This window comes from Trichechus manatus, unplaced genomic scaffold, assembly GCF_000243295.1.
Source record: "Trichechus manatus latirostris isolate Lorelei unplaced genomic scaffold, TriManLat1.0 scaffold00083, whole genome shotgun sequence".
NCBI lineage: Eukaryota > Metazoa > Chordata > Mammalia > Sirenia > Trichechidae > Trichechus > Trichechus manatus.
This window is the reverse complement of record NW_004444019.1, coordinates 2736544-2750059: the sequence shown is the minus strand read 5'-3', so window position 1 is coordinate 2750059 and position 13516 is coordinate 2736544. Positions and strand designations below refer to the sequence as shown.

The following is a 13516-nucleotide window of genomic DNA, read 5'->3' as shown; positions in this document are numbered from 1 at the left end:
TCGTTTGGGGGGCTATTGTAAATGGTATTGATTTGGTGATTTCCTCTTCAAGGTTCTCATTGTTGCTGTAAAGGAATCCAATTGATTTTTGTATGTTTATCTTGTATCCTGAAACTTTGCTGAAATCTTTTATTAGTTCCAGTAGTTTTCTTGTGGATTCCTTGGGGTTTTCTGTGTATAAGATCATATCATCTGCGAATAGAGATACTTTGACTTCTTCCCTACCTATCTGGATGCCCTTTATTTCTTTTTCCAGCCTAACTGCTCTGGCTAGGCCCTTGAGCACAATGTTGAATAATAGTGGTGATAAAGGGCATCCTTGCCTGGTTCCTGTTCTCAAGGGGAGTGCTTGAAATAAAATCTTGAGAATTTATTAGTATTAATGTGAATCATTAAATTATAACACACTGCATTTGGTGTGTATGTGTGAACTTCTTTTGTTCTGAGAATATTTTAACATGTTAAATATAATCAACACTTAGTGTCCCGAGGTAGTGATTATTCTATGCAATTAAACAGGATTCTGACTCATCCATAAATTCTGTTGTAGATATTAATAATTTCTATTGTCTTATGTCTTCCATTTTTAATCTGTCCTCATTTACTTGTTTGCAGTTGTATATATACTGTATATCTCTGCTTTTCCAAAGCTCTTGACATAGTTGTCTAATTAAACACATGCCTCATTTCACATGCCTTTCTTGACTCATTGGTTTGCTGTGATCTTCTGAAACCAATAAGGGAGCAACATATATGAATGAGAATATTATTTTTGCTTCTCTTAGCAATCTTGTGAAGGGTATTTCGAATATCCTCTTTAAAAGTTCTTTCTAATGATATAGTAATTGTTTTTATGACTTTTCCAATGAACTGTAAAGTACTCCTATGTCAGGCTGCACTCTTATAGTAATGAAGTCTAAGAGAAAAAAGACCTCATTTAATCCTGGCTTGATATTGAAGAATTTCCCCCATTCTTTGTATAAAAGGAAGTATGAAAAGATGTAGAGAGACAAGAATTAAATGAACATTATCATCATCAGCATTTTTATCATCAAATATTTATTGATACTTGTTATTTACCCAAAGCTCTGAGGACTAATATAATGAATTTTAAAATCCCCTGTCCAATCAGGATATTTATAGCAGAAAAATAAATCATCAGTACAAGTTTCTTGGAGAGCTTTTGAAAATATTCATGAGTTACACAATGTCCTCATAAAATATCTCCATACAATTTTAGCAAAATGATTGTTAATTAAATGCTTAATCCATTCTTTTTTAATCCAGGACATAAAATATCCTATACTTATATACTACAATTTCAGCATATAGTACAGTGAAGCACCTCTTGAGATCAATGTATATAATCTAGTTATAGTTGTGTTATAGCATTTGGAATAAAAATTTAAAACTTTAATTCACATACCTTTATCTTTGCATTAATGATATATGGTTTGCTAATAAATACAATTTATTTACTTTCAACTTGTTTTATTATTATTGTTATTGTTATTTTATTGTTCCTGACCAAAAATTATAAAATGTTCCTAAGGAAAAATATTCATTTCCTAGAAATTTTTTCATAAGTCAGATTTCCCAGGAAATAATGTTTTGCATGCAAGTGGCTTATTGGGGGAGTGTGATCTCAACAACATCTGTGAGGGAGAGAGACTGCTAGCAGGACTGAGAAAGAAAGATTTTAACTAATGTGTAGTTACTAAAGCAGCCTCAGCCAGTCCTCTCAGGTGGCGCTTCAAAGTTGACCCAGGTTTAGTCAAAGGGGTTAAACTTTATATCCCTGCCATACAAGTGCAGGGGCCTAATCTTGGGCAAGGAAGCTCCCTTTGGCCAAGCACAATTTATGGGGAAGAATTCGGCTCTGAACTATTGGCAGGCTATGCCTCCAGCAGCTGGGGAAATGAGTACCTCTGTTCTGAATGGAGATATGGAATGCTCATTATCATCAGCACATCTACCATAGTCAACCCTTTGTGCCACTCACATCCACCTGCTTTTTAATATACGTACATTTCATCTGGAAACTGCTACCCCAAATTTCTGTGTGTTTTTTCTTTTTTCTCTTTTTCTGGGTAAACACACAACATGATTTCTGGAGCAAACTACAGCTTCTGTTACTGAAGCATGTTTTGGGACTGCAGCTGATACTCATCTTCTTCCTCTCCTATGCAGTTTAGATGACAGTGATCCTTGGCTAGCACCTCTGCTGGTCCAGTGGAGTAGGTAGTGAGATAACCTAGAACCTTATACCTGAGAGTTCTGATCTCCCAGTTAGGCTATGGTTGCTATGTTTGTCCATTTCCTGACAAAATTAGGCAAAGCAGTACCAAGAGATATTCCAGTGGAGCACCTTGATGCCAACTGTTTTATTTGTCCCCTGCCTCCATTTTATAACAATTCCATACTTCTGCCTGATGATCAGAGTCGATTGCCCCTACAATGATGGTGACTTCTTTCCTTGCCTGATTATCTCTTGGCACAGAGTCCAAAGAACTGGATGGCAGCCATAGATTTTTAAAAAGGGGATCAAAATTTCTAGATCCATGGAGCGTATATTTTGAGGAATGCAAAGTGCAAATACGTAAATATTTTAGAGGAAGTGATGGTATGTAGGTACGCTCTTACTCTTATCCCTTGGTTCCCAATTCCATGTGCTACGGCCTATTGGGACAGAGAACTATATAATGATCACTGAGTTAGGGTGTATACTGCATTCTATAGGATGGTACACCATCCCTGCAAGGTCTAATTTAAAGCTGACACCTCAGTTGCACTTTGAAGAGGTTGTTCCATCACTCTATGAAGCCAACATCTTTTGGGTGGTGTGGTAAATTATAGAGCCAGTAGATTCCTTGGTCACCCGCTTATTGTCACATTTGGCTATGAAGTGTGTTCCCTGGTCCAATGAAATATTATAAGAAATCTCATATTGGTGGGTCACCACTACATACATCCTTGAGTAGTGGCTCTGGCCAAGGCAGTGTTAGGAAAAAAAACAAAAAGCAAGAAAGACATACCCATACCTGAAATATTTGTTAGTTCTAGTCAAAATGAATCACTGCCCCTTCAGCCCCATAAAGTCTGCTGACCAGTAAGTGGCTGGTAGCTTTGGCCTGCATTCCTGGCAAGCTGGATATTTAATGGAAGAAGTAGCTAGATCAGTCTTTGAATATGGAAGCCAGCTCATGGACTGGGCCTATGTATAATCTCCATATCTGCCACTCCAGCTAGTCTTTTCATGTCTGTTGTGCCACTATTATGGTTGATGATAACAGAGGATTGTAGATGCCACCTGGCTGAGTTCTATCTGGTTAGAAAGTGCCTCTTCTTTGGTAGATATTCTATGGTGAACATTAATATGCATTACATGAGCCTAGAGAAGTTGGTATTAGAGGAGTAGTAAGGAAGTCTAAATTTATTTCAGAAGACAGTAAAGTTTTCATATAGTATTTTTACTAGGGTATGACATGTGAAATTAAAGGGATTAGGAATCAGGAAGGTGATTCTGCAAACCTTATTCAACAGGTCTGGCTGACCAGTGAAATAAGGTTGGGTAAAGAGGCTTGGAGAGAAAGTAAAAGGAAAACAGTCTGAAGATAAGTTTAGATAGATAGATAGATGATAGGTAGACAGATAGATAGATAGACGATAAATGATAGATAGATAGATGATAGATAGATGATAGCTAGGTAGATAGATGATAGGTAGATAGATAGATAGATGATAGATAGATAGACAGATGATAGATAGATGATGGGTAGGTAGATAGATAAATAGGTAGGTAAGTAGGTAGATAGGTAGATAGCTACAGAGATAGATGTATTAATGAATATTATTCTTATTATAATATTGCTGATGCATGTAAGTATTTTCCTGATCACTCCTCTCTGTTTATGTCATTTAGTGGCTTATTTATTAAATGAATTAATTAATTTCTAATGTGTGAATTTCAGATACAGAGGCAAATGTGAGACAAACTGGTAAAGAGGGTTTTAGCACAGGCAGAGGCATTCGAAGTCCCAAAAATTTCACAGGTAACCATCCACTATGCTTAAAAATAGGAGTTGCCTTTGCTATTGATGAAATCAGAGACTCTTAATATTAGAATCGCAAACTAAAAGTTATTCCAAATGTAAACTATTGCTGTAGTCTCCAAAACAGGCAGCAAGATAGTAGAAAAGAACATAAATATATCAGACATAACAGAAAGTAAAATTTACTGGCATGGTTCTTCTCATCAAATAAATTCCTGCAATGCTAATATTATATTACTTGGAAAACATTTGTTATGCTGAGATGGAGGTAATAGTGTTATTTGGCAGATCAAAGGGAACTATAGAAAGAGTCTAGGGCTATGCTTGACACATAGGAGTTGTTCATGTTGCTGTTGTTGTTAGGTGCTGTCGAGTCAGTTCCGACTCATAGCAACCCTATGTACCACAGAACAAAACAGTGCCTGGTCCTGCACTATGCTCACAATCGTTGTTATGCTTGAGCCCTTGTTGCAGCCACTGTAGTTGTTCATAGGGTAAATTAATGAGTAGTAGGACGTATCTGGCATATAATTAGGACAATGGAGGCTAAGAACTATCAGAGACTGATCGGATTCATGGAGAGTATGTCAAAGCAGTCACATTATGATCCTATGAAGAAGATAAATGATCATGTTGTTATAATAAGTTATTGTAAGTATAATTTATTATCTTGTATGTGCTGCTAGATATTTGTACACATCCTCTCTAACATCTTCAACTATGCTACAACATAAATATTTTGATGAAGAATTTAACGTTTGGGTAGGTTAGTGATTACGTATGAGAGATAAAATTTGAACCAAAATCCAACACCCTCCACAACTGCATTTATTTTTTTCTTATCTTGAAAGTTTCTCTTTTTAGAGTTGGAAAAAGTAGAGTCTATGAGGTAATTCTTGGCTTTGCAGACAGGACAAGCCTTTCAAGCATGCACCTTTTGGGATTACCTCATTCCAGATTGAGTCTCACCATTGCAAGGATTGCAAGGATTTACCCAGATTCACAAGAACAAATTTGTCCTTCATTGGGAAAAATGTGGCGACTTCTGAGGAGAACAAAACAAAACTGATGTTTAAAATAAAATATTAACATATATAACAAATATTTTTAAACAAATATTTGATGCCTTTTATGTTCTGGGACCTGGGGATATAGCATTAACCTACACAGACAAAATTCACTACCTCATGGAACTAAGGATGTAATGGGGATGACAGACAAAAACAAATGTGAAATGAATAAATGTTATAGAATGGTACAAGGAAATAATTTGCTGCAGACATATAAATGGACAATGTTGATTATAGGTATTAAGGAGGTATAATTTTAAATAATTTGGTCATTGTAGGTCTCATTGAGACAGTGCCATTTGAATAAAGATCTGAAGAAAATGAAGGAGTGAGTTGTGTAAATACCTAGAAGAAAATTCTAGGGAAGAGTAACAAAAGTGCAAAGGTCCTGTGGTAAGAACATACCTAAAGTTTTTGAGAACCACAAGGAGGTCAATGTGACTAGAGCAGAGTATTCAAGGGTGAGAGTAGATAAGATGAAGTTAACAAGGTAAAAAGGGACCCTGATTTACATGGTGTTAAAGTACTATGGTATATACATTGAGAAAATAATGGTTGCGTGGACCAGAATGTTCAGGCTAGCTAATCATTACATTCTCACCTTCTCTGGAGGCTACTTATTATTGTGGTTGTTAGATGTCATTGAGTCAGTTTAGACTCATGGCAACCCCAAGTGTGCAGAAAAGAACTGTTCCATAGGGTTGTCAAAGCTGTGACCTTTCGGAAGCAGATCACCAGGCCTGTCTTCCAAGGCTCCTCTGGGTGTGTTTGAACCACCAACCTTTCGGTTAGTAGTCCAGCTCTTAACCATTTGCATCACCCAGGGACTCCTGAGGCTACTTAGAAAACAAAAATTAAAACCAGAAGGTTAAATAATGAATTTTTTTTTTAAAGTTGCCATTGTCTAGTCGATTACAACTCATAGGAACCCTATAGGACAGACTAGAACTGCCCCAGAGGATTTCCAAGGAGCAGCTAGTGGATTCAAACTGCTGACCTTCTGGTTAGTAGCCAAGCTCTTAACCACCGCACCACCAGGGCTCCAGTTACAAATAAAGTGTTAGGGGGAAGAAAATTTTCCTAGGTAATCTTAATAATGCTTTCTCCAGCGAAACTGAAACACTCTTTGTTAGAAGGGAGAGAGCATTTCAAAGAACAGCAAAATGTAATGACTTTTTTCAAGACTCCTCCATCCCTGGACAGTGCTTGTTGTATCTTGTTCCATTCACTTTTAACCATCTGCCCTCCACCTTTGTATGTTAAATTGATCAGCTCTTTCACCTCTACCAACGTTCTGTGTATACTGTACAGAGATACTTTTCACTCATCTTCTTATTGGAATAGTGCTGCCTCTGGAAACATTAATCAATCTTTTAAATACAATATAGTTGTGATATTTTTACAAAAAAAATTGAATATTTTTGAACATTTATATTCATTGAGTATTGAATGTTAAATATGTACCAGGTCCTGGGCTTGTTGTTTTCAATACGTGATTTTATTTCCTCATCCCAATGAACATATGATGTACTAATAAATATTCCTCATTTACAAAGGAGAAGCTTGATTGATTAAATAGTGTGTCTGCACTGAATATTATTATTGACACAAAAATGTGCCCTTCCCTGCCCACCCCACTGACATTGGGTTTATTCATGTGACTTGGTTTGGCCAAAGAAGTGTAAGTAGAAGATTTAAGAGCTAGTGTGTGGTTTGCCTAGTGCCCTCTTCCCTCTTCCACAATGACGGGCAATATCCCACAAAGAGGATGTTCAATTAATCTAGATCCCTGACTGAAGGCATATAAAGTAGAGCTGCAGCTCACCTGGGTCATAGAGTGTGAGAAATAATCCTGTGGGCAGTACAACTGTTCCGGTGCTCCACTGTTAACCTAAAGGTTGGAGGTTTGAGCCAACCCAGAGTGGTCTCAAAAGAAAGACCTGGCACTGTACTTCCAAATAATCAGCCTTTGAAAACCTATGGAGCACAGTTCTACTCTGACACACATGAAGTTTCCATGAATCAGAATCAACACTATGGCAACTGATTTTTGGCTTATTGTGAGCCAGGAGATTTAACGGAGGGCATCGTTTATTTGCTTGTTTGTTTGCTTTTAACCACAGGTTAATACAGGCTATTCTTGTTTAACCCATGGTTTGAACCTAAATCTTGCTGCATCTTTCAAAAATGGCTACAGATTTGACTAATTTACACACATTTTTTCATACTATTTTTTCTATATTCTTAGATGATCCAGTATCCAAAGTTACATATTGGCAGTAGCAGCAGTTCTGGGAAAAGAAAGAAATGAGATTCAATCATTAAATAATACGACTATGACCTGAAAACTCACAACCCCTAAAGATAAATTCCAAAAATACTTTCAGCATTGGAAGCATCATTTGCAATAACTGCAGACCTTTCCAGTGTGACTGCTCTAAATAATATTCACTTAGTTTTGTTATGATATGTAAATTAATACATTTCACCTTGTGAAATGTCTCTCTCTCAGCCAGTAACACTCCCCCACGGACCTCTTTTCCTGGTATCCAAACAAACCCTGAGGTAACTGATTCACATCGAATGCCTTGCTACTCTTTCATAATAGTTCTTTAATTTTTTTCAAGGTCATTTCCTCCATGACCATAACAGCTTTATTTATCCACTTGCTCAGCTAAATTCAGTCTCTTCATTCCCTAGAGGCCCCAGTGCAGTCAGTTTGCTCTCTCATTAGGGCACATATCATACTGTTATGGTATTGAGAGGTAATAATGGCTAACAGCATGGGCTGTCTTACCAGCTGTGAGACTCTCCGCCACCTTCTTATCTGTAAAATGGGAATAGTAATTTCCATCTCATAGGGGTACTGTAATGATTAAATAAGCTGATCAATGTAAATTTCCTAGACCATTGCGCGGCACATAGTGAGGGCTGCAAGTACCAATAGCTGTTATTATTATCTTTTTATTGTAGTAAGATTATTAGTTTTGTTGTCTGTATCCCCAAATAGACCTCATGTTCTTGGCTAAAGGAGCCAACTTTCCAGTTTAGTAACCACTTTATTACTCATCCTAGCAATTTATGCACATATCATACTTGTTGCAGCAGGCTTGTTGTTGTTAGGTGCTGTCGAGTAGGTTCCAACTCATAGCAACTCTATGTACAACAGAAGGAAATACTGCCAGGTCTTGCACCATCCTCAAAATTGTTGCTGTGTTTGAGCCCATTGTGCAGCCACTGTGTCAATCCATCTCATTGGGGGTCTTCCTCATTTTTGCCGACCCTACACAGGGTAGGCAATATAAAGTAATGGCTAGAAGCACAAGTCAGAGAACATGATTTGAATCCTGATTTACTGTTTTGGGCTATGTGATCTGGAAGGATATTTATACTCTGTACCCAAGATTCCTTACTAGTGAGTTGGGGCTAATGTGATCTTCCTCCAGGTTTGAAGAGCATTAACTGAAATAATGTGTGTCAAGTCTTTAGCACAGAGCCTGATGCAACAGTTAAGTGCTCAGTCCATGGTAGTTGTTATTAGTAGGTGCTCACTAAAAATGAATACAATGCACAAAGGGATTATTCTAGCCATTTTATACTGACTCTCCAGGTTTCCTACTTTCTGTAACATGTGAAACCTGAAACACAATCTAGCTTTCTATTAGGCTCTATTTACGTTTTTCTATAGCTATATAGAGCTAAAGATTATATATTTTGTATCCCTGACAACATAAGTTTCTGCATTAACGGTTACTGTTTGTTTGCTTGGTACCCCTAGTTAAGCACAGAGGTCGTACTTGGTAGGTTCTTAATAAATATTCACAATGTGGCTTTTGAAATCCCTAGGTATTTAGCCAAAATTAGATTCTACTTAGAAGTCTCATACAGCCAATTTATAGGCTCACTGTGATGGTTAAGATTGTACGTCAACTTGGCTAGGCCATTATTCTCAGTGTTTTAGCAGTTGTATAATGTTGTGATCACCTCCATGATGGAATCTGCCGAGTGGTACTGGCAGAGGCGGGGCCTGTGGCAGCTCACCACCCCCTCAGTTTCATCTCTCTGCCTTCCTCTGGTTACTTTCTGCCTGCTCGTCTTGCCAAAGCTTTTGGCTTGTTCCAGACTCAGCAGCTGCTTCTTGTTGTCTCCCCTCCGGTTCTTGGGACTTGAGCTAGCAGCCTACATGTTGATCTTGGAATTCATCAAACTTCTCAGCCTGCAGGAAGAGTCTGGTTCCCCGACCTGACGACCCTGAGTTCACCAGCCCCTGCAGCTACAGCTATGTGAATCAGGAGAAACCTTGCAGTCTTTTCTGCCTATCTTGGAATTCATTGACCTTCACAGCCTGTGAGTGGGAGCCCCTCTCCGACCTGCCGACCTTGGGTTCACCAGCTTCTGCGGCTCCGTGAATTGGGAGAGGCCTCTATCCTGATCTGTGGACTTGGGATGTTTTAGCCTCTACAATTACATGAGCTATTTCCCTCTATATATTTTTATGCTTTACTGGTTTTGCTTCTCTAGAGAACCCAGGCTAAGACACTCACCAACACCAAATTTTGACAACTTCAAACTTTTTCTTAATTCCTGAATATAAGAAATGTTCGACTTTCAGGAATCATTACCAAAAAAAAAAATCATGAATTTGTATTTACAGTGACAACTTGATATAATTCATTACTTCATTAATATTCTCAATAAACTCCTCACACTATAAACAAATCTCTTAAGTATATTTAGCTTGTGTTTGCCTCTTTTATTCACATTAAATGAATAGTCTGAGAACTTACAGACCTAACCATGTTTAACCTGAAAAATCTTTTCTTTTGCTACATTGTGAGGAAGGAGTCTTGATTTCTTGATGACTTTTACCATAATGAACAAACTTTTGAGTTTTGCATTTAAATAGTCTTGTGTTTTGTCTTGACTCTTCTAATGTAGGCATTGATTGTGAAGTAAATATAGATGAATGTCTATCGGAGCCCTGTCTCCATGATGGAGTTTGTACTGATGGCATCAATCATTACACCTGTGACTGCAAGAGTGGGTTTTCCGGAAAACACTGTGAAGCAAATGCAAATGAGTGCCTCTCAAGTCCTTGTCTACATGGAAGGTAGATATTTTTATTTGTCTATTATTAACTCTAAGAAAGTATATTTAACTTATAATATTTAAGACTTAATATCAAGGGAAAGTTGATAAGGATAATTTTACTTATGCTCTTTCATAAAACAAGAGCTAAGTACTGTTAAGATGACAGATGCTGCCTGTTTTAGTTAATGCAATGTACTGATACATTATCGCTGCCCTTCTTTTATTTCTGTTCATTAGCATAAAGTAATTTTGAATAAATGTGGATTAATTAGACTTTAATATACTTAAAGGCAACTCCTTAGGGTCATAGAAATAGCAGGTAGGATGATGAGACATTCTATTATTTGCTCTGTGGAGGGATAATACCACACACTTGGTATTAAAAATGTTCCTAAGTGGACTGCTTCTTTCATCGCTATGTGCATGCAAGGTATTTTGTGACTATCTATATGGAACTTATAATAACTCCCCTGCTCATGAATAATATTAGTTTATACAAATATAGAGCAGGAGTATCATTCCAGGAGATGGAGGTGGAAAAGAAGAATGTCTCACAGAGAATGTACCAAGCTGCCTTCTGCAGCATTATTTTTCTTTTGTAGTCATTGCACTGACTTTGTAAGCAGGGAAGGGAGGAGGAAGGTGGGTAATTAATTGCAGTGTGGCTTGGCCATAAGCAGACTTCAGATGCCTACATATGCCCCAGACATACTTTTCATCTTTTAAAACATTTCTTTCTTTCCATTGCCATAGGGAGGATGGCAAAAATGAAAATTGATCAGTTCTTTCAGTCCGGTCACCTTGAAGCATAAGATACTCGGAATACACTTGCTTTCTATTGCTTATGGGAATGTGTTTTTGCACCTGAAGCAGAAAATAAGAATTTAAATGGTGAAACTCTCTTGTAGTATGCTTTAATGTCTACTTACTTACAAATTCTCTGTTGCAGATGCATAGATCTCATTAATGAGTATCGATGTTCATGTGATGCAGGTTGGACTAGCTCAAGATGTGAGATCAAGATTAATGTAAGTTTTACAATTTTAATATGTTGATAACACACATACCTAATGTAATCTGTAAGAAAAATCAAATTACTTGCTGTAGATTTCAGAGTCACTGATGAGTTAACTGCTGTGTTTTCACCTTGTCTCTATGGAATTCCTCAGCTGTTCCAAATCAAACCACAAATCACAGCTTTTTTCCACATTTTTCCCCTTTTGTCTCTTGGTATCATAAACTTCTGTAATCTGGACTTCTCACTAAACTAAATTCAGGAAGTAGTCTTTGTCAAAAGAAGCTCAGAATTGCTTATGTTTTGCCATCTGCCACCCTCTCTCTGTTTTTAGGACACACATGTGACTATGGATGTGTAGGATTAAATTAAGCCAGACACTGCAAGAAGACAATAAGTACTGGGTAGATGTGCTTAGTCATGGGTATATGTAGAGAATCCCAACACCTGTAATACTCTGGGGATCTGAATTCCAATGTTCAGGAATCAGAGGCAGTGTGATTCACACATGGTATTTAATGTGGAATACCTCATCTGGTGAGAAATGTTAGTTATCTCAAGTTTTGTGCCCATTCCTGGAAGATGAGCATCTCATGAGCTCTCTTGGATAATGGGGAGTTCTTCAAACCCTTCTTAGCTGATAGCTGCTTGGTACAGGAAGGAAGCACAGGGACTAAAAGCAGCCTTTAGCATCATAAGACTATGAACATTTTATTTGAATCTTTTGTGTCTCTGATCCTTCATCAGTAAAAAATAAATACGATAGTTCCTACATCAGAAGGTTGCTGTGTGATGATCCTCATAAGACACGGTAGATATTCAGTAAATAGCCCTTTCAGAGGGATTGATGGGGTGGTTTAATGTGTTTGGGTAGACCTTGATTGAGTTTTTATTTTGCTACTTACCTGCTATGTTTTTGGACAAACTATTTATGTTATGAAATCCAGTTCTAGCTATTCAATGAGCATAATTATAGTTTTACATATATATTAACACATTTTCTGACACACAGTGATTTTTAAATATTATTTATTGATATTGCATTTCTTCTTTTTAAATTTATATATAATATACATACATGATACATAAACACACACACACATAAATTTTGAGAGCAATTGTTTAAGTCTCGTAATATGCACTCAGGTGTTTTCTCCTTATATTTTTGTTTTAGCTTAAAACCATACACATTATCCTTTTTATTTATTCCTTGAGTTTCAAGATCCTTCACAAGTCTGACTTCTCTCTGTCTTTCAGGACTTCTCATGTTTGTTTTATATAATATCCAGGTTTTTAGTTGTACTTAGCGGAAAGAGTAAGGGAAAAAACTCTCTTTCCAGAAACAGAATAACAGATATTGCCTGTGAATCTACTTAGTTTATTTTGTTTCTGTCCTTAAACTGATTGTTACAAAAGTCATTCTTCTATATTAATTGAAAAATATTTTACTTTAACAAAAAAAAAGAAGTAAGGACGGCGAAGTAAGGGAGGCTGCATTATATATTTTTGAACCAAGCAGAGAAAAATAATCAACTTTATATTTTTAGAGGGAGAGTTTGTACCCTGCATAGCTTTTCTGTATGGGATTTTGTGATTATATATGTTTAATAGTATAAATGATGGCGATGAGAGGATTGATACCCACATTGCTCATTTATAGAAGATTTTCCTAGAAAATTAAAGTGAAATAATAAATAAGTTTCCTTGAGAAAGCAGATTTTTGGATCTTCTTACTAACTTTAGTTGAGTATTGGATTGTGGATTATTAAACTATTTATTATTCTTCAAAAAAACTTAGATTCTTTTCCCTGAGGCTCTATGAACTATCTTGATCCCTTAAAAAGAGATATGTGTGTCAACACAGAGAACTGGAATCTAAAACATTCTATCAAAGATTAATTCCATCCAGGACTGAAATATTTATTTTTAGATTTCTGAAAGTTTAATAATAATCTTGATCATTGCCTCACTTAGTAAATCTGCCTGGTGTGTCTTTCTTTAAGATTTGAGAAGAGTAAAACTTGGTATTCTTTTTTCTCAGATTTTAGAATTATATATTTCATTATAAAAAATACATGTCATAAAGGACATATAAATATACATAATATATAATCCTGTTTATGAATAATAATTTATGAGAACATTTTGATATTTATTATTTAACATTATTTTATATATACCTCTTCAGCAATCTGTATAAAAGTATCAGTTTGATGCTTATTTTTAAATATTTCAAACATCAAAGTTTTGTTCAGGATTGTACATGCAGCTTTGAACACAGATCCTTA

At 36.5% G+C, this 13516-nt stretch overlaps 1 protein-coding gene across 1 annotated transcript in view; it reads left to right on the top strand.

Moving 5' to 3' along the window:
• EYS (eyes shut homolog) overlaps positions 1-13516 on the top strand; it is a 1981143-nt gene that overhangs the window by 782704 nt on the left and 1184923 nt on the right. Inside the window, 2 exon segments of the mRNA XM_012556965.2 lie at positions 10061-10232; positions 11163-11241. Of these exon segments, the coding sequence (XP_012412419.2) occupies positions 10061-10232; positions 11163-11241 (251 nt within the window).